Source organism: Lissotriton helveticus, chromosome 4_1 (genome assembly GCF_964261635.1).
Source record: "Lissotriton helveticus chromosome 4_1, aLisHel1.1, whole genome shotgun sequence".
Lineage (NCBI taxonomy): Eukaryota > Metazoa > Chordata > Amphibia > Caudata > Salamandridae > Lissotriton > Lissotriton helveticus.
The window spans coordinates 1,086,285,074-1,086,308,012 of NC_136063.1; the positions used below are offsets into that span (position 1 = coordinate 1,086,285,074).

General features: G+C 41.9%; 1 protein-coding gene across 2 annotated transcripts in view; it reads left to right on the forward strand.

Annotated features, from left to right (window-relative positions):
• The window catches only part of SLC9A3 (solute carrier family 9 member A3), a 1,113,267-nt gene that overhangs the window by 834,338 nt on the left and 255,990 nt on the right, over positions 1–22,939 (forward strand). For both annotated transcript variants that reach the window (XM_078687678.1, XM_078687679.1), the window contains exon 9: positions 14,484–14,554. In XM_078687678.1, coding sequence (XP_078543804.1) covers positions 14,484–14,554 — 71 coding nt within the window. The remainder of the gene's footprint in view (positions 1–14,483; positions 14,555–22,939) is intronic.

The following is a 22,939-nucleotide window of genomic DNA, read 5'->3' on the forward strand; positions in this document are numbered from 1 at the left end:
CAAGTCAAGGGATAACAATATTTATGTGGAGACTCTTATGCCAAAAATAGAACACTTAATGAGGTCCCTTATGCTTCCTCTATTAGAAAGAGTAATTACGATAGATGAGAAATTAGAAAAGATGGAAGAAGTTCATCTACGTAATAACGAAATCTTGATGAAGTATGTCAAAACTCCCCAAACCCAGAACCATCATAAAAACAATGCTAAGCCGATGTGCCCTATAACTAATAAAAATACCCCTGCAATCACATCTGGCATGTGTAAATCGGCTAAACAATCACAGTTACCAAAACTCTTAGACAAGGGACATAAAGAACACCTAATAGTTCCTCCTGTGATAACGAGAGGGGGTACAGATGAGATGGTCCCTTTAAGTGTGCCGCATAATAAGGCCGGACCAGAAACTACAGAAGGGGGGGATGAGAGCGAGTGGGCAGCCAAGGTTTTAAATAACTTCAACGTTGTTAGCATCAGTCGGCAGGTTCAGCCCGAAAGACTGGTACCAGCCAGCAAACTTCCATGCATTGATTTACCCCCGGAATCTCACCCCTTCACGGTGGTAATGATAGAAGTACCTACACTAGATGCAGGAAAGTTTGAAGGTTATCCAGAATTAAAAAACAAGGTCAGTCACTGGCTAACCAGATATAGGCCCATCCCTCCCTCTCTAAGTGGACAAATCCTACATGTTAGGAGATTAAACTGAGTAGGACAGAGGGAAAAGAATTATGATGGTGATTGTATTGTAATAAACTTCAAAGATCGGCGGGTGGCAAACCACATAAGCGGTTGGAGGGAAGGTGATCTAGAAAGCAGGATCCAAACAGTAGATCTCAGCTATTTCTATCCCTCGCCCCTCGTGGTTCAAAGAAACATACACCGCCAGCATACATACAGACCAAGGTACTATACCCATCTTGATAACTTTTCACTGGCCAATGAAACCACGCGCCCAAATTACGCTTCTGGAAGAGGTCACTTTGATTACTATGACACCCAGTATAGGGTACCCATTTACAATCGATTTGACGCCTTCCAACAGCAGGAAGGCCTCGAGGGAGTAGATTGACATCACGAAAAAACCCTAACATCAACAACAGATAACCCCCTAGATTTGCGTTATACTGTTGTAAATAGGGATAAGCAGCAGGAAGTTTTGGCTCATGATTTAGCCCCACGGGTAGTTTTAAAACAACTCCTGAATGTTACATCTGTGGAAATAAATGGAATCAAGGAGCTTATAGGACCTGTGATGTCTGCCAATGATTCGCTGGCAAACGAGGAGTCAGACGTCGCCATGCCCGCACAGACTTGTCATCAAATGCAACCGCTAACAAGTGAACGGATTATTAACCTTGATTCTGAAATAGATGCAGGGGATAACATAGAGTCAAGTTCTGCGGTTTTTCCTGGAAAAGATACAGGGGATGAAGTATTGGCCCGAACAGATGCAACTACAAGAAGACATAATATAATATCATGGAACATTGCTGGACTAGTGGGTAAAATAAACGACCCAATGTGGGTGACTTTTATAAAATCTTATCCAGTAATCTGCCTACAAGAAACATGGCTGGTAGGGAATGACATATTCATAGAAGGGTACAAAAGCTTTTTTGTGCCAGCCGAGCCGTCCAGGAGTGGTAGAGCTAGAGGTGGTTTGGCTGTGTATATTGATTTAGCATTAACATGTTCTGTTATAAGTTTTTCACACTGTAATAATGATACTCAAATATTGTCCGTTAAAACCGGGAAAGATTCTTGGTTATGAAAAAAAAAAAAAACTGGAAAGATTCAATAACCCTGATTAATTTTTACAATGCCGTTAACAAACAAGGGGATTGTAAGATTGCTGAACTAGGCAGTTTCCTTAGGGATAATATAGAGAGACTGTCACCCCAGACCGTCATCGCAGGGGACTTTAATGCACATCCCTGTGGGAACCCAGCAAACACCGCAACCGGCTTAATGGGTTGCAACAGAATAGAAGGTTTTCATTTTGATCATACCCCTCGGGGTAATTTGCTGAACAACTTTATGGATGAATTTGATTTTATCACTGCCATGTCCCAGGTGGACGATCATATTCTCCGTGAAGTCCCCACATATAAAGGCAGCACGGGGGTTCTTATATTGATCACATACTTCTTTCTAGTACCCTTAGCACCCATATGTCAGGTTTTAAAATTCTTGAGAGCCCACTTAGCGACCACAACCCGGTCTGCATTCATTTGGGAGGCAGGATCTTAAATGTGAAAAAAAAGGGTAGATGGTGGGGTCCTAAAATGTACGGATGGCAAAAGACGTTTAAAATGGGTAAAGGTGAACTCGGCCCAACTGTACGAACAGATTAATAATACGTGTAATATCGAGTTATTAACCTGTGTCTCCCCAGTACGTTCAGCCCAGGAAATTCTCTTGGCCTTTGATGGCATTGCCTCAAAAGTTGGGGCAATGTTAACCATACCCTCCATAGGCCGGGCATGCAGTGACCCTAAATGGTTTGATCACTCTTGCTCGAAGGCAAGTCGTGATCTAAAGACGGTTTTAAAAGCCAGGCCGAGGGATCCGCCAAGTATCAGGGCTGCCCGCCTTACCTACAAAAAGGCTTTGGCCGTACGTAAAGCAGAAGTGAAAGCTTCCATTTGGGAAAAGCTGTCAGACCCCACAATACTTGGAAATAGTGCAAAATTCTGGGGAATCATTAATAAACCCCTGTTTGAACCCCAAGGCGACCTCTCTATAGGCACGCACATATTAGAAGAAGAGTGGGTCTCCCATTTTAGTTCTATTTTTAACAGTGAAACGCCACAGCCAGAATATAAAAGAGGTGATCGAGGTGATAACCCCCTGCAATTTTCTATTTGTGAGGTTGAAAATGGTATTATGGGCCTATCCAGTAATAAAGCACCTGGGCCTGATGGCCTGCCCCCGGACCTTTTTAAATCAAGGGTATCACTATGGGCACCTGTCCTCTCTGCTGTACTTAATGCAGCTGTAAATCACGGATGCCCTAAGTCTTGGGGGGTATCCACGATAGTCCCAGTTTTTAAAAAGGGGGATCGAAATAGCACGACCTGCTACAGGCCAATATCCTTAATCAACTCGGTGGTCAAAGTAGTGGGAGGTGTAATTTTGAACAGGCTAACAGCCTGGGCTGAAGAAAACAATATAATCTCCCCGATCCAGTATGGGTTTAGACCAGGTCACTCCACCATCTCACAGTGCCTTAACCTGTACATGGTACTGGGAAAATATACGTTGGCACGTCAGGGCACGATTCACATGGCCTTTATGGACCTTTCTTCGGCCTTTGATTGTGTCAATCGGGCCAAGTTATGGGAGGCCTTGGGAAATATGGGGATAGAACAGAACCTGATCAACCTTCTGGCGGATTTACATCAGGACACCCGGGAAAATGTCCGATATTCCCAGGACTTGAAGGTAACCAGGGACTTCGGAGTACACCGGGGTGTAAGACAGGGCTGTATCCTGGCCCCGTTTCTTTTTACCTTATATATTAACAGTTTAGAGAACAATCTTTTAAATACAGGAGCCGATTACCCTTATGTTAAGCGCAAAGGGCTACCGGTCCTCCTTTAAGCGGACGATGCCGTTTTGCAAGCTAGGACCGCAAAAGGCCTCCAATTGTTGCTTGACACCTTTTACAGTTTTATGAAAACCAGGGATCTTGCCATTAATAATTCAAAATCCTTTGTAATGAATGTAGGCAAAGGACATAACAAGATGGTCCCATTTCATGTAAACGGGGAGAAGATCCCTACAACAAAAACCTTCTCATACCTGGGGGTCCTGTTTGATAACCAACTGAAATGGGGACCCGCCATACAGAGGAAAAAGGGGGAGATAACCCGGGCTAACGCGGCCATTTTTAACTTTTCAAGGAAAATGGGCAAACGGCCAATTGCCGCGCTACTAAAAATGTACCAGGCTAAGAGCGTGACGATAGGCTGCTATGGAAGTGAGTTATGGGGGCATACAGCTTTTGATGATTTGGTGGTAGCTAAAAATAATTTCCTGAAACAGCTGTTGGGGGTCCCGAGAGGAACTGCTAACTTTATAGTGCACGAAGAACTAGGTTCTCCCTACTTAAGTGACACCATAGCACTACGACCCTTAACATGCTGGCTGAAATGTTGGCTCAACAAGGATTTACCGTTAAACCATCAGCTTTTGAGAGAAGCTTTATTATGGGACAGTATGCTAAAAATCCCATGGTTAAAATACCTGAAAAATTGCTTCCTCGCTTTAGGGCACCCTGAACTCTTCCTGAACCCTGACTCTATTACCATAGCCGACGTAGAGTTTGTAAAGAACACTTTTTCTCTCATGCAGAATCTACAGCGTGAGGAGGCGGAATTAAACAAAAGCAGTGTTCGAAAATACGTTGTCTTACAAACCACACTCTCTATGGAACCCTACATGTCCTGGCCAATGTCAAGTTTTGACCGATTTCTGTTAATTAGGTTTCGTTTGGGTCTTTTTCACTTACAGCTAGCCGTCCCAAAAGGTTGCCATCAAGGCCAAGTGCTACCGTCCTGCGGCTGCGCCCATGTGTCTCCGCAGGACTTGGTGCACTTTTTATTTATTTGTTCATTTTATGATATACCTCGGAGGGTTTATCTTAAACCTCTTCTTAAAAAATGTAATTTTACCCGGGTAAGACCTGCACTTTGCTATTTACAGCTGCTAAAAGACGAATGCACTTTATTTGTAATCAGCTTTTTAAAATTAGCCCTAAAATTCAGAAACAGTATGGAGGGTTAAAATGCCTAGAATCTCTGTAAATCTTTGCACTGGATCAAATGTATTTATATTTCTGGATAAGAGGATTGTAGATATTTGGTTTTTACGATGATGATGTGTTTTTTCTTACAAAACTGTGCTTTTATGGTTGTTTTGTGTAAATAACCGAATAAAGATTTTCTGATCTGCCTCAACTTACAACTCTTAATCGGGAAGTATACAGTCGCCAAAAAGAGCACACTATATTTAGCTTTTATGGACCTTTCCTCGGCCTTCAATCGAGTGAATAGGTCCAAATTATGGGCGATGCTTCTCCATCTTGGCGTGGATAAAAACATTGTGTACTTCCTTGCTGATCTGCATAGGGATCTATCTGCCACCGTGAGATAAGACCATATGGGTAATTGTACAGGGAAGATTCACATTACCAATGGTGTTAGGCAGGGGTGCATTCTGCACCCCCTGCTTTTCACCCTTTACATTAATAATTTGGGTCCAGTTTTATCCGAGGTGTGCAAGGATATAACAAGGGCAGGGAAACTACCAATTCCGGCACTGCTGTACGCGGATGATGCCGCCCTTTTAGCACGTACAGCTGTAGGGTTGCAAATCCTTTTAAACTCATTTGCTGTTTTTATGAAATCTATAAACCTTAGTGTTCATTTTTCTAAATCACATGTCATGATGGTTGGTACTAAAGTAAAAGGGGTAAAAACCATGCATTGTGAAGGGAACGTGTTGTTTAGGGTCTCCACTTTCCCATACCTAGGCATCATATTTGATGATAAAGGCACATGGTCACCCTAAATATCAGCAAAAAGAAATGTTTTGGCCAGATCCACCTCAGCCGTCCTGGGTTTTGCCCTTAAACTAGGAGCCAAACCTATGCAAGCGCTTCTAAAGATATATGGTGCAAAATGCATTTCCCTTGCAATGTATGGGGCAGACCTTTGGGGCTTCAAGAATGTGAAGGCAATTCAAGTGGTTGAGGATACGTTTTTGAAAAATATTTTATCTGTCCCTCAATCCACATTACATTGTTCATCAGGAGTGTGGAGTTGGCTTTGTGGAGGATCAAATAGCTATTGCCCCACTTTTAAAATGGATTTCTACCTGGCTAAACCCTGATTTGGAATTGAACCAGGAAATCCTCAGAGACGGCTTAGCGCTCGATTTTGGGTCCCGCATCCCCTGGCTGAGTTATCTTCTCAAGCTATCAGTTAAAATGGGGCGACCAGAGTTAACTCGCCTGAGAAGCTGGTGAAAGGGGATTTTAAGTGGGTCAAGGAATCTTATAAGTTAATGGCTGATATAGTTAGAGAAGAAAGAGAGCTGGTCAAGCCGACTCTAAGAGCTCACCAATTGCTAAAAACATCATGTGCTATTGAGCCATACCTGAACGTTGTCACTAACTCAAACCACCGTTTTCTATTACTCAGATCCAGGTTGAATCAATTTCATCTCCTCCTTGCTGGATTCCCGGGGTGGAAAAGGGAGGAAGATTTGGGGATCTGTTCTTGTGATGGCTTTTCTGCTAAAGATACAATGCACTTTATTTTTTTCTGTGAGCACTTTCTTCATATTCGTAAATGTTTTATTATCCCTATTTTAAAAGACAAAGGCTTTATGCAAGTTAAACCAGCCCTCCTCTATCTGCAGCTGCTTTCGAACGTGCGGGAGATTTTTAATGTTGCTAATTTTCTTACTGCGGCAGCTAGATTAAAGAAAAAAATTAGATGGGAATAGCCAACGTTATGAACTAGCCCAAATTAACTGAATCTAAGAATGTTTTAAAATGGCAATATGGTTTTAAAAAAAAGTATTTTAAACTAAATGATCATTGGTACTGTATGTACTTAAAGCTTGTATAGCCTTATTGTAATTTTATGCTTTAAAAAAAAAAACTTTTTTGATATGAGATGTTTAGTATACTTTTATGGTTTTAATATGAACCGAATAAAGTACTTTTGACTGACTGACTGACTGACTTAAATGAAGGGTCCTGTTTTCAAGAGATGAATCTTGTTATAATTGGATTGCTTGGATGACAAAGTTTATAATCCTACAATCCTGAAGTTCAAACACTGGACAGAACTTCAGACCTGTAGGATGTGCAGGAAATGAGAGGGGCAGTTTAGAGAAAGATAGTAAGATAACACTAGGATGCCCTGGTGGTAGACAATGTCCCATAAAAACAGAACAAGTGATAATGAGGTTATAAATAGAATGAAGAGTTTATCATGAGTATACCTGCATCAGTGCTTTTCTTTGGGAGTAACAGATGCAATAACTTGACGCAAAACTTACTTTAAAAAATCTGTTTATCCGCTGGCTGGTCTTCACCTCCTTGCAACCTTCTGTATGCAAGTAAGTAAAGTAACCCACATGCATTCTAATGCCAATTGGAGACACACAACTGCGATGTAGAACAATCTGTGAAAGGAAGAAGGAGTTCACCAGCACAACCAGTTGTAACATCTGCAGCCCAGCCTGTGATCAGGAGAGCAACATGTCCAACATCTGCAGAAAAGGAATGTGGACCTTAACTCACCTGTCTATGGCACTGAGGTTGAGAAGTACAGGTGAGAAGTTAGAGTGCTATGATGCTGGTATAAGATTGGGTTTACATGATGTCTCAGCTGCCATTTCTCGTTTACATGACAAGCAAAGCTCTATTTTTTTAGCTGGTGTGAAGTCTCATGAGACCGCTCGAGCCATATTGGAGTCAATAATATCTATCTCTGTGTGCTTAACTTGTGCAATCGCAGGGAGTTTGAAGGTACTGATAATAGCATGTAGAAGGTCTTGCAAGGTCTCGACAACCTCACAAAGAAAGCAAACAGAAACTATCAAAGGCCTCGGACTTGGCAGCCATATTTGTGCAAATACATTTACAGATTGGCACATGATCACAAAATATTCGGATGCCATATTTTAAAAGTTGTATCAAAAAAATCCTTAAAGATGAAGAAAGGATGGGTAAGGAAGAGAAAATTACCTTCTGTGATGTTAAAGACAGCAGTGCGCAGCCAACAAAGAAATATGGAGCAGCTATTTCAAGAAATAGGATTTAGAATAGAAGCAGGTTAATAATATTAATACTTACTGGTACATGCAAATGTGTCCGTCCTCTAATGATGCAACACTGAAACACTTTACAACTTCCCTTGAAAAACTTGATTGTTCTACATAGCCTGTTGGCCTGAGGCAGGTCAGATTTTGAGACACCTCAAGAAGATGAGAGTGAAATATCCAGCTGAGAGAAAGAGACTTCGAACAACCAAGAATTGCTGACGTTTTTAGATGTTTATTTTTTTATTTTAAGGAAGTGGCTGTTTCTCTCAGCCAAATAGTCCATAATCTCTGCAATTTACCCAATGGCTGCCAAAATAGTACGTAATCTTACTATTTAAACCGTGGCTGCCTAAATATTTGAAATTTCACTGTTTATCCGGACTCGGGCTAAACTGAAGAGATAATGAATGCACCATTTGACTGGCGGGCAGATAAATAATGTCAAGGAGGTCTTTATTTAGTCGTATATGAAGAAGGAAACAGACTCCATGTAATGACAGGATGGTGGCCCTCTTGTAATGGGGATGCAGCATGTGTGAAGCAGCTGAAAGTAAGTGCATATACAAATATACAACATTATGCATAAAGGTAAATGCAGATGTTGTTTACTGACAAACAAACTGTTAAACCAAATTTGAATAAAAACATTTCTGTTATTTTAATATTATAATGAGAAATGTAGGAATCAAACTTCTGTTTCAGGAGCATCAGAATATGACACAAAGATATTTTGCTCTGCAGTACAGGAGTATTTGGATGTCTTCAATATGACAATAGTAGTTTTAAGGCATAATGCAAAAATATTTTCTTCACCTATCAGAATATATTTATTTTTAATGTTCTTGGACACTTAACAATAGTCAATTAGTGCTTGGGGGCAAGGTGCTCTGGGACACTTACAGGAGGTAAATTGAGAGATACACAGTAATTTCGCTTCTGTGGAATGGGGAAGTGAAAGCTGGAGAAAGGTAAGCAATGAATATGGGTAATTCAAAGGAAGAGTGTCTATTCACTCAACTGCCTGCTGAATAAGCAAATGTTTTTATTCTATTTACCCAGCAGAGTGAGTTTCAGGCATATACACCTATTGGTCTCAAGTCATGTAGGCCAAAGGGACGGAACAGTTGTGGCCAATAGGTTCTGGACCAAAATTACCAGGAGCCTTAATAGGACTGAACAAGCAGAATCAATCTGGATCAAGAGTGCCAGGACCAGTGGGTGCCGTACCAGTAGTACTAAGAGAGCAAGGGACAGATCCAGGAGAACTCGGGCAACCCAAACCAGGAGGACAAAGAGTAAGAGGATCAGGAACCAAGAGGCCAGGTGGACCGATGGACCAGCAGGACTACGACATGTGGTACTAGGGCTAGGCGGTTCAGGGTGAGAAGAACCAGGACAAAGTGAACAGGATCTATAGGACCAGAAAGTAAAGGGTCCAAATGTGCCAAGACTGAAGGAATCAAGAAGAACCAGGATGGCCAAAAGACAAGGTTTATGAGAACCACCATAATAGGACCAGGATGACCAGAATCAAGGAGACCAAGACTATGATGTCTGGTGGACCAGGTCCATGAGAGCTAAGCTAAGGAGAAACCAAACCCTGAACCAATAGGATATGAACCAATGGACACAGAATCTTGAGAAGGACAAGGTCTATGGAAAACAAGAATATGACGACCATGGCCAGGAGGCGCAGGGAGGTTAAACCAGGGACACAGGCAACAAGAGCAAGAGGAACAAGTTCTAAGAGAGACTGTAAGCAATGGGCCATAAAGAGCAATACAAAGATGATCAGGACCTTGAGTACAAGGATCAAGACAACCAAGGTAAGAAGGAAAAGGAGGAACAGGGACATCAGGACTAGGATGACGATGCAGGTGGCTAAGAACATGATGAGCTGGAAAAGGGGGATCAGGATTAAGTGGACAAGTTAGTGCAGTGCCAGGATGACAAGGAGCAGGAGGACAAGGGCCAAGGTTATAATGACAAGATGGTGAAGGACCAGGAGAACTAGTCGGATGAAGAGCGGATGGCCTAGGGCCATTAGGACCAGTATTGAGGGAGAGGGTTAGGAGGACTGGAATGATCAGGATAAGCAGGAGAAGGGCTAGGCGGGACAGAGACGCCAGAACCTGAAGTACCAAATAGAGCAAGAGGTTTCAGGACCAGGATGGCAAGGATCAGGGTGACCAGGACAAACAGAGTCATGAGGATCAATGGCGCAGACCAGGACCAAATGGCCAGGCCTAGCTCACGATAACCTAATATGAAGGACCAGGAACTGTGCACACAGTTCCAGGTGCAACATACGGAAGAAGATTAGGGTGACCCAAACCAGGGAGACTATGAGTGCCTGAGCTTTGAGAACCAGGACAATAGGGCTAGGTAGAAAAGGACCTAGCAAGTCAGCAAAAATAAAGTGGTGAGTATAAGCTGCACCAGGATCAGGAGACCGAGGAAGGGCTAATAGCATAATGGTCAGGAGCATTGTCAACAAGGCCAGTATTAGAAAGTACTAGACCAGGCACACCAGATTCAGGCAAACAATACCACCAGGGTGACCAGACCTTTTTGGACCAGAGTCAGGAAGAGGATTTGGAGGACCAAAACAACCCAGAAAAGGAGGGCTTGGAACCAAGAAGACTCGGAAGATGATGAGCACAAGGAGGCATAGAAGAACCGGGAGGACAAGGAAGAAGACCAGGAGAAGGAGGATACCCATGTGATTTTAGACCACATGTATTAGAATATCCCTTTTGTATATTGTTCTTATTCATGCTGCATATCATGTCAACGTCTAGAAACCACCCCCTTTTTCAACCCTCTTATTGAACTAGTATGTATTTACTAAACATTCAGAGCTTCCAATGTGAATGAATCACGAGACTGTTACACTCTTAGTAATAACAGACACAGTCTGATGCTGTGACAGTACTGTGATGGTGGATTAGAGTGGGGTGGGACTGGAACTTGGCAGAGTAGTCTAAAGGTGGATGTGTGAAAAGGAGTGTGGTCTGTGAAGGGTTGCAGAGACTTTTTGAGATACTCATATGGCTGAAGTCAGCAAAAATTGTTAATGGCTAACAAAGGGGGTAAAACGGCTAGGCCACTCAGCGAAGGGAAGCTCAGTATAGCAAGACTCTAATGTGCAGAAGAAAGGGTGAGGGGAGCTCCTGCTAGTTTGTCTCAGGTGACCTACACTGGGGATATGAGTAAGAAAGGTGTCTTGAGGCTGATTGCCAACTGTGATAGCACTGGAAACAAAGGGCATCAGTGATAGCTTGAATACCAGATGAGTGGTCTCTGTAAAATCAGAGGGTTAGATGAAGGGTGGTGAATATATATAGGTGGGTGAAGTGTGACAAAGAGGCACTGAGTGTCAAGACTGGTAGCGTAGTTTATATGACTCTCATTTCTTTGCATTGACATTCCATGTGCATGTGTCTGCGGTGGATATGTAGCAAGTGTGTAATAGTGAGACTCCATGTGTCATAAAAGTCTTCATGCTGAGACCAGTTGGGTAAATTTTGGATGGTGTATTATTCACTAAGGGGTAACCATTCCTATAGAAAGAAGAGAAAGCAACCTGTTGTGGTTTTCTAAGGAGCCAGAGTGGTCTCTCTCAATAGAGTTGGGTTTTTATGACAATGAGAGAATTGCTCCTTTTGAATATAGTGCCCTCACACACCCTTGCAAGTGTCATGCTTCATCATCGGGCATTGCTGCTCGTGGGGGTGATGCTTCTGTCCTCCAAGGGCCCTGCAAGAGGGCTCTTTATCGGACATCTTTAAAGGAGATGCTGCAGTTGTGCTTGTGGGTGTGTGGGCCTCGGACAGTGAGTGGGTGAGTGCGTTAAAATTGCCTTAACAGTACCCGGAACCTAGTTTTATTCGGGGGTCCGAAAGGTAAGGTTGAAAAACAAAAGGATGGGGAGCACCTCTTTGAAGCAAATACGGAGGAGGAATGAATATCTTCCTGCTGCTCTCAAAATCCGTGTGAAGGGGTGAAAAGTGAGATTATGTTTTTATCACCAGGTTGGGTAAAGGAACTCGAACCAGACGTTCCTACTAGCGCTCAGACGCATCAACACCTAATTCTAGGTAAAGTAGAAATACAGGGTGTCTTTTCCCTGATTCCTATTCTCTCTTTATTTTTATTTTCACTTCACGGTCCTGACGAAGCGCTCCTGGATCCATTATGGACCACCTTTAAGAGCAAAACATATTGACATAATCTCACTTTTCACCCTTTCACACGGATTTTGAGAGCAGCAGGAAGATATTCATTCCTCTTCCGTATTTGCTTGAAGGAGGTGCTCCCCATCCTTTTGTGTTTTTTAACCTTATCTTTCGGACCCCCGAATAAAACTAGGTTCCGGGTACCGTTAAGGCAATTTTAATTCACTCACCCACTCACTGTCCGAGGCACACACACCCACATGCACAACTGCGGCGTCTCCTTAAAAGATCTCTGATAAAGAGCTCTCTCGCAGGGCCCATGGAGGACACCTTGATTTTCTGTGCTTTCAGATCTTTGCAATACTACAAGTACCATGCATGATGCAAGAGTACCTATATAAACTGGGCGATCTCCTCCCATGTAGCACAGGACATTTTGAGTTCCCTATACAAAACACATTTGTACGGGGTTGTTTTCACCCCCTGCACCCCCTTTCGCTTCCCTAAAACACAAACACTAATGTGCCATAATCACCTCCCCTTCTCCTCATCTCTGGAGTACAATGTGTCAGACACAAGTCTGCAGAGTCCCACCCGCTGGAAAGAATCCACCCGTGAGCCTCTCTGCAGAAGAATGAACAGCATTGTGCTTAGCGATAAGCTTCTAACTGAACACCAGACTATTTATACTTCAGATATCATTGTGTCCACCTACAGAGCAACGGCTGCGTTGCAAAGTGTAGAACCTTGAAATACCAATAATTTCAAACCAAATTTAATGTAACTAGTAAAAAGGGATCCCAGGCTTGCTCCAGATAACATTGTTTGGCAATTATCTGTAATATTATCCTTAAGCAATTAAACGTTACCTTTCAACCTCTCACTCCTGCGTCATTGCGTGACATGCAGTAATCTATTATTTAGCAGCTGAGCGAACAGAAAATCTCACATATACATGTAATTAGTTTTATTTAGATTTGTGTAGAACTTTGAATTTTTCTTTTTCATTGATGAATGTATGTACATTCCTTTTGTTACTGTTCACACCTTTGATAAAGGTTATATTTGTGTTCTACAATGTTTTTAAATCAATAAAAGGTGTTTATGCCAGTCTACCTAACTCCATGCCATTCCACTCCACTCTAAGCTACTCCAGTCCATGCCACTCTACTCCACTCTGTGCCACTCCACTGTTGCCACCCTATGCCACTCTACTCTACTCTACAGAATTCCATTCCATGCCACTCCAATCTACACCACCTCACTAACTTTTAGCCATACTAAACAGCAGCTGTACAACAAAGCTAAAAGACGCTGGCAAAGCCAATAGCTTTCACATAAGTGAGATCTTTTGGCAAAGTCAATGTTTATTGTTTCTTTGTGAAATGAAGGTGGGTGGCAAGGGAGCCTTCATTACAGTCCTTTCTTTCTTTCTTTCTGTTTAACAGAAGGATTATAATAAAGGCTCTTTTGCTATCCAACTTTATTTCACATAGAAAGTAACGTACTATATTCAAGTCAAGCGAGCTTTTTGCATTCTTTAGCATATCAACCATGAACCTTCTAGTGTTGCTAGTTCCTTGTGTTCTTCATCCTCTAGTTTACATGTGTTTTCTTTATTTTATAATGCGTTGAAATTATCTATTTGACATGAAACATGTAATTATTTAGCTCATGACTTATAAAGTGTTATGTTTGCTCGGAAAGTTGAATGAAAATACATACCATGATGAAACAGCAACCACACTCACTGTATTTCAATCCTCTGATTTGCAATCATACTTTTGGTGGGCAGAATTGACCAAAATAGAAACTGTATTAAGACTATGTACTTGTATGACTATAACAGAACAAAAACTAATAAGTGGAGCAATGATTTAGCTACCGTCATTCGGTGTGAGAATAATTTTGAGTTCATAACAATTTAAAGTCATCCATGATAATAATCCAATATGCAAGTCAGCGGAAAAAACTGTATCACTTTGCCTTTTTTTGCCCAGCCTTTGATAGACCCCGGAAACATTGGCTGAGCCAGTTGTGTAAGCTTTTGGCCTTCGCCATTATGCCTATGCACTTTATGCTCAGACACGAGAGAGGTAATTGTTGATGTGGTGACAAAATATCTGCATGCTGCCTGCATTACGCACATGTGCATTGTCAAGTCCCCAAACAATGATGCCCAATAGCGACCTTCCGACATTACTTATACTCTAGATGCAGCTCCCTCTCCTTTGAAATCACCCCTTTACACACTATTGCACTTTTTATTTATTTGTTCTCTTTCCTGATCTTATTGTGGGACGAGGTTTTATGAGATCGGTGTTTTATGAAATGTTGAATATACTTATGTTATTTATTTATTTATCTAGTTAATTTGCTGTACTGTGTTTTAAGGATCTTTGCATCCGAAATACACATCTTAAACCATTACCAATATTAATCTGGTTGATTTCTTTTAAGGCTTTCGATCATATTCTCTCTGCTATTGAAGATATCTCTGGACAAATTGGGCACAATTACATGAGGGACAAGTAAGTTGTTTTTTCCTACTTGTATATAACCAAGTCTTTATCAAAATGGAAATGTATGACATTTGATGCTCACAATGTGTTTTCGTAGAATGGCTACTAGTTTGCTCGTCTTCTGGAAATCCTCAAAATAAAAATAAAAATATTTTATAGCAAGTAAAGGCAGTTCAAGAGTCCTATACAATTTGTTTGGCAAATTAGTCAATACAGAGTTCATCAGTAAAATAACTGTAAAAATATATGGGGTTATGTAGGTTGTAGCATATTTCTTGGGCTAGCTTGACTTTTTTGGTTAATATATTTTTAAGCCACTCCTCGTAGTTGTATTTTATGAAATGTTTAACATAGAACAGTTACATTTTATTGCCTGAGGTGTGATTGAACTGAAGATTACGAGTCATGTGCTTCCTCCTTATCCTTCGTCGGGTATTTGGCAGGTGTGATTTTTATAAAAAATGCATTGCACTCAGCCTAATTCATAGCCTGCCTCCAATTGGCTGGCTAGGCAAGCAGCAGAGTACATGTAATAGTGATCCATTTGCCACGCAACACTTTTTGTTTTAATAATCTTCACTGAAAAGATTTCACAGGATAATGTCATATATATGGTTATGCGCACCCTTACTCCACTCAACTGCAAGAATGGGTTATGCCCATTGTTCAGAAAAATTGCCATTATGCATAACAACTTGGATTGCCATCTAGTACACCCCCAGAGAAGACGTGGAATGAGGGGAGAGAGGAAATACAGAGAAGGCATGCCAGGAAAGAGGTGGGGTGAGAGGAGAGAGGAAATACAGAGAAGATATGTAGCAAGTAAACACCTCGAACATGCAAACAATAATAGTCGCCACAATCACTCCCACCATTCCCACCCTACAATTGAGTGAAATATCTTAGATAGGAGGAGCGCCAAAGCTAGTTATCGACCCCTCAATGCTTCATAATTTCATCCCAGTCATCGGTATTGGTTTGGCATGGGCAAGGCCAGGGAATATTTCTGCCATCTCCACCTGGCTAAAACGTGCAGTACTGTGGGCTTTGGGCCCCTGTTGTAGTTCAATAAACGATGGCACAATAAAGAAGATTAAACTGAGTTTATTACTCAATCAACGAAGGCCCACAAGGAGCCAGAAGATTACGGGCACTCTCGGCGAAACAGTGACAGCGTCTGCCGTGAGATCGTAATGACGTCACATAAATCATCTCCAAACATTCGGAGGATGACGTTATGCGACGTGACTATAAACATAGAACAGTTTCAGATAAATAAGTAACTACATTCCTCAACATCTCCCTTCTTCCCATAAGAACACAAAAATGGAAAAATATAAACATATACATATACAATCTTCATTCAATAATGTAATCATCAAAACGCTTTGGCAGTCTGATAGTTCTACCAGACTTACATTTGGCACATGTGGTGTTACATTTTTTGTCAAGAGTCACGTGTTCATCGGCAAACTCAATATTGCCAAAAGGCATAACTGAGTCAGGATTGTTTATGTCTGTTCCATAAAAACTGTCCTCTATCATGCCTTCACTCGCCCTTTCTCCTTTACTTTCCGAGAGGTTTAAACCATCCTCTAATTCAGAGCGACTTTGGTTATCTGCAACGTTTTCCCATTCCAGCACACTTTCATCAAGATCAACATCTTTCCTTCTTTGCCTCTCATTATGATTCTTTCTTGTCCTTCTTTCAGTTTGATAACATCATCCTTGCTTCTCCATCCTTTTCCTTCAATGCATACAGAACCCTTGGAAGCTTTACTCACTCTTACAGGGATACTATACACAGATTCTCCCTTGGCTACCTTACAAGGTTTCTTTACTAGTATCCAATCACCAGGTACTATAATCTTTTCTTTTGCTTTGTTTGTAAGATCGGAATATCTCTTGGTTTTCTCTTGCTTACATACAATCCGTTCTTTTACTTTGAGATCGTTTTCTTTTATTTCCTCTGCTTTGACTCCCTCTTTGTACCATTCATTTAACTTGGGGGTTAGTAAATTATTGCATTTTCTCCCCCTCATCAAGAAAAAAGGGGTGTGCTTAGTTGTTTCATTGGGTGTATTGTTGTATGTGTTTATTTTTTCCGGTATATACTCTTTGACATTTAGTTTTGAAGCCATCGCAAGTTGGATGCCCTCTTTAATGAATTTATTCATTCTCTCCACTTGTCCGTTACTTTTGGGGCTATACAGTGGTGTTTTCTCTTGTCTGATTCCTGCGTTTTCCAAAAACTTTGTCATCTGGCTGGACACAAGCTGAGTACCATTGTCTGATACTATAACTTTAGGCTGCCCTTCTGATGCAAACACCTTTTTCAGAAACTCTATAACCACACTTGTGCTCACTGTGTTTACAAATTTGTAGTGTACCCACTTTGAGTAGTAATCGGTTAACACAATTATGTTCTTGCACTCATCAGACAACATTCCAAACGGTCCTGCAAAATCTACAGCGACCTTTGACCATGGTCCATTTGGTATCTCAACCATTTGCAGTACTCCTCTGCTGATTTTCCAGTGTTTGTCTGCCTTGAGGCATTCCTCGCAACTGTCTATGTGCTCCTTCACTTCCTTATCCACTCCCGGCCACCAGTAGTACTCTTTTAGAATATTCCTTGTGGCTGTACTACCAGGATGACCCGTGTGGGGTAGTCTTATTATTTTTTGTCTGAGTCCTGTAGGTGGTATAAATAAATTACCTCTTTTAAGGAATCCACTTTCTATGGTCAGTTCTTCTTCAATTTGCTGATAGCTTTTTAATTCATTTTGTAGATTTCGGATGGGTGGCCATTTTGTTTTTATATGAGTCATCACTTTTTCCATTATTTTGTCATTCTCCTGACTCTTTAGCCATTCCTCCTCTGTGATAGATCCACAACACATGGCAGTTGCATCCACCCATGCCACTACACATTCAGTATCATCTAGTGACTCATCTTGCTGATCACTCACCGGCAACCGTGATAGGTAGTCAGCTCTGCAGTTCTTTCCACCTTTTATATGTTGAATGCTGAAGTTGTACTCTTGAAGCTTCGAGAGTAACCTCAACAGTCTAGAACTTGCTCTGCCATTACCTCTACCTGAACCTTCCATCATGTAGACTAAAGGCTTCTGATCAGTTATTATTGTAAAACTTTTACCCCACAGGTAGTCTTTCAAGTTATGCACAGCCCAAACACATGCACGTGTCTCACGCTCTATTGTGCTATAACTCTTTTCGGTCTCATTTAGCCTTCTGGATATAAAAGCAATTGTATTCTCATTTCCCTTTTGAAGCTGGCAGAATACAGCCCCTATCCCTTTGGCACTAGCATCCACTGTGAACACATTATCAAGTTCTGGGTCATATGGTTTGAGTGCAGGAGCTTTTGCTATATCGCTCTTAATCTCTTTGAAGGCGTGAAATTGCTCCTGTGACCATGTGTAACTCACATTTTTCCTCAACAATTTCCTCAAAGGTTCAACTATGTCTGCATATCCTTTTATGAACTTTGAATAGTATTCGCTGAGGCCCAAGAATGATTTTAATGTTTCCTTGTCACTGGGCTTCTCTGATGGCTTTTACTAAATCATCCTTGGGTGTGATTCCTTCAGAGGTTAAGATATGACCCAGATACTCAAGTTTTTTCACCATGAATTTGCATTTTTCTTTTGATACTGTCATCCCCCTGTTTTTAAGCACACTTAGTACCTTCTCCAAGACTTCTAGGTGTTCTTTTTCTGTCTTTGAGTGTACCAGGATGTCGTCCTGAAAGGCCTCTACCCCTTTCATGTCACTGAACAGTATATCCATTAGTTTTTGAAAGACACCTGATGATGAAGCTAATCCGAATGGCAGGCGGATGTATCTGTACGCCCCGAACGGTGTTATAAATGTGGTTAGTTTTCTGCTGTTATCAGTCAAAACTACCTGATGGTATGCTGCCTTTAAATCTATTAAAGTGAAAAATTTCGAACCAGTGACAGATTGGAGTATCTCCTGAATCTTGGGGAGTGGGTGACAGTTCACCAAAATATTTTTATTTAAGGATCTTAGATCAACACATAGTCTTAAGTCTCCTGTTCTCTTTTTTTTTAAACTACAATTGCTGACACCCATTCAGATTCATCTGTTTCCTCAATCACACCCTCCTTAATCAGTTTTTCCAGTACTTTCTTTAATTCTGCTTTTATTGACAAAGGTACTGTTCTTACCTTGTGCTTTATAGGTACTGCACTTTCTCTTAATTTTATGTCGTGAGTAAATCCTTTTACACACCCTATCTCATTTCTGAATATGTCTCTATACTTTTCCAGCACATTTTCTAAATTCTTGTCTTCATCCCCCATACCTATGCTGTTTACAAAATCTTCTTTGAGGATTATTGGATTTTTTGCACTTGGTTGCAAGATTATTCCAAGCTTTGCTAAATCCTTCCAACCGACTAAAATCCTACCTCTTTCTGCTACATATATTTTAGTTGTGATTACTCTTCCTTTAAAGGTAACAGTATCCCAAAAATACCCGACCATGTCTATGTCTTGTTCCCCAAATGCCTTTGGGTTTATTTCAGTTTCTTGTAACGTTACATCCTTCCATTTTTCTTGATATAACTTATCAGATATGATGGCGATTGGTGACCCAGAATCGGCAGTAAACTGCAATTCAACATCACCAATTTTGACTTCTCCTACTGGTCCTTTAATTTTACCATCTATCATTTCAACATATAATACAATATTTGCGCACATTTCCTCATCATATTCACCAATAGCATTCACTTTTACATTACCATATGTCACTTTAGATTTGCACAATGTAGTGTAATGACCCATTTTCTTGCACTTGGCACATTTCTTGTTAAGAGCAGGGCATGACTTACAATCCGCTAAATGGTCCTGTGCGCCACACCTAAAACAATTTAAATTTTTACCTCCTACCTTCCTGTTGCTCCCACCTTTGTCATTACTTTTGCTGTCGCCTTTTCTTTTTTCCTGCAAGTAAAATACGTTAGCATTACTATTGGTACATGACAATTCTTTTGTGGATATTAATGATCTCTCTATTCCTTTAGCGATATCCACAACCTCTTGTAGAATTGGCTTTTTACATGCAAGTAACCTTTCCTGCACCTTTTTCGAATAACAGTAAAACACCACTTGGTCCCTAATGTACGTGTCAGTCATGTCTTCAAATTCACATTCCCTTGCCAGAATTCTCAAACAAGCTATGTACTCCTCAATTGTTTCTCCTTCCTCCTGCTTTCTCAATGCAAATTTATGCCTCCCCACCATTATGTTCGGTTCCTCATCAAATTGTTTTTCAAGTATTTTAATCGCTTCATCATATTCATTCATTGGTATGAAAACTCCTGGGGGATTGTCATACTCTGGCAAACTATCAAAAACGTCTTGTCCTGCTTTTCCTAATAACCCAAACAGTAGTGATGTTTTCCTTTCTGCATCATATTTCTTTCCATCAATTGAGATAATATAATTGTCGAAAGCTCTTAGCCACTTTTTCCATTTCATTACAGGTCTTCCTGGCTCATCAAGGAAAAGTGGTGGAACACATATATTATTACTTGGTGCCATCTTTCCTTATTTACTACTTTGTCCCAAAGACACCTTTAAAATTCTCTCTTTACTATTTTTCTTCAAGCTTGCACCAAGCCTTATTATTCCTGGTTTACTTTAAGCTATTTACTGTCTTATTCTCGTTTTATTTATTATTTTTCATTTTTTCCTTCTCATGCAAAAGTCTTTGCGTTTATTTATGCGCGTTGCGCTATGTCTCCGCTTCGCTCTCAGCTCGAAAATCACTTTTTTGCATATGCGTGTCAATTTCAAAGTTGTTTTTACACATACACGCTATATTTCCTGACAGGAATTTGAGGAATGTCAATTAGCTCTAAAATGGCCGCCGTTACGTCGCGCGATGACGTTTTCACTAGCTGACCCAATTACTAATCAGTTTCCCTCAGCGCTGCTCCCGACATGCCTCACGCGTACCAGCTGACTGACATTGACGCGTACCAGCTGGCTGTCATCGACGCTCTGCCTTGCCTTTACTGCTCTCCGATTCTGCCTGCAATCGCGCTCAGTACACTTGAACTTACTTAGCGTCTGAGTCCTGCCGTAGGTTTCAATCGGTCTGCTGCAATACGGCTTCCGTTCTGTTTAACTCACAGATGTTCTCCTGTATTAAAAATGTTCCCGTGAGCCTCCGTTCACCTTGACCCTCGTCGCCAATTGTTGTAGTTCAATAAACATTGGCACAATAAAGAAGATGAAACTGAGTTTATTACTCAATCAACGAAGGCCCACAAGGAGCCAGAAGATTACGGGCACTCTCGGCGAAACAGTGACAGCGTCTGCCGTGAGATCGTAATGACGTCACATAAATCATCTCCAAACATTCGGAGGATGACGTTATGCGACGTGACCATAAACATAGAAGAACAGTTGCAGATAAATAAGTAACTACATTCCTCAACAGTCCCCCTTTCGCAATTTGGTCAAGACCCTATACTGCAAGCCCCGGGCCCAGGTGATGGTTAACGGAGCCCTCTCACAATAATACACAGAGGAACTACTCAGTGAGCTCTTTAGAGAGGCCCTGTCCCCGGTTTTCATTGTGGCGAGGGCGCACTGCTCTCTGGCATCACGCCCCCCTGGGTGCCCCAGATTATCCCATCATTTCCGCCTTCCAAATGATAAGGACAGGCACAACGTGCTGTGCCTTGCTCGGGAGCGCCAATCCACCGCCCACCAGGGCAATGGCTCATCCTCCTGTCCCGATTTCTCTATGGCAGTACGGCAGTACAGACGGCCAGGCAAGAGTTCCTGCCTATCAAAAAGCTAATACAGAAAGCCAAAATTCTTTATGACCTCCTGCATCTAGCCATGGTACGAATTTTGCATGAGGGAAGGCCACATTTCTTCACTGATGCCAAATCAGCCCTCAAATTTGCAAAGACCATTACGCTGCTGTAATGCTGCTCAGAGAGCTCACTGCATCATACTGCAGATGGTTCTCTTAACGACAACGAATAGGGGGAGTTGCTCATCAGATGCATGCTGCAATTGTCCTTCTGGCTTCATTCTTACATAAATGACCAACCATATCACTGCTGATATCCTCTATGGGGCTGCATTTAGGCCTATTGACTGATCCATGTCTCCATCCTTCGTACTGTGCTACACCATGGGGAGTTGTTCCCACTTCCGGCCATCCAGCCTTTTCTGACAGGGGGGTGTGTTTGGCTCTACTTCGCTCCCAGGGTTAAATGCAAGACTGGATGCTCTGTTTGTTGAGGGAAATTTGGGAGGGGAAGTATAATAGTGCTCAATCATGTTTGGGGGTTAGAGCGGGAGGTGGTTGGGCTGGTTTGCTGTACACTGTATATGTTTTATTGCTTTCTCTTTGCTTTTATTTGTCCTCCAGGTGATACATCACCACCAGCACCACATGCAGCACTCTGAGCGCTGGGCAGCTACTGGCTATAACACAAATGACATGCCTTACCTGGAATTGCGTGGTCTTAATGGCCACAGGAAAGCTCCCCTAGTACATGAATATTTAGTCTGTCATCAAATAGACATTTGTTTTTTACAAGACGTACATCCTATCACACTCACTGCTCTAGGACTACGGACCAAATGGTGTGGTGAAATGCGTGACTCTCTCTATTCCGATTATGCCACGGGTTCGCTATTTTAACTCATCGCTATTTTGTATCGCTTTGTTCGCCCTAAGTTGGCAGGGTATGCTCAGACGTGAGTCCCTTGCTCACTTGGCCACTGGATTCAAGATAGCCTGGCTGATGAGGATTATGAATCCGAAACCGGTCCCAGGATGCTTGTTTCCGGTCCAGGGAAGACATGGCTTGGCAATTCGGGCTGGACTGTTCCCATGAGGCACAGGGTCGGACTGATTTGCATATGGCCATGTCTAAACTGGGGTGGCTGAGTGAGCTAAAGAATGGTGATGGATTAAACCCAGATCAGTTGTCTGGGGGTGAGTGTTTGATTTGCTCAAACGCTCCGTCCATCATCCCCTTTTGTATCGCTTTGTTCGCCCTAAGTTGGCAGGGTATGCTCAGACGTGAGTCTCTTGCTCACTTGGCCACTGGATTCAAGATAGCCTGGCTGATGAGGATTATGAATCCGAAACCGGTCCCAGGATGCTTGTTTCCGGTCCAGGGAAGACATGGCTTGGCAATTCGGGCTGGACTGTTCCCATGAGGCACAGGGTCGGACTGATTTGCATATGGCCATGTCTGAACTGGGGTGCTGAGTGAGCTAAAGAATGGTGATGGATTAAACCCAGATCAGTTGACTGGGGGTGAGTGTTTGATTTGTTCAAACGCTCCGTCCATCATCCCCTTTTGTA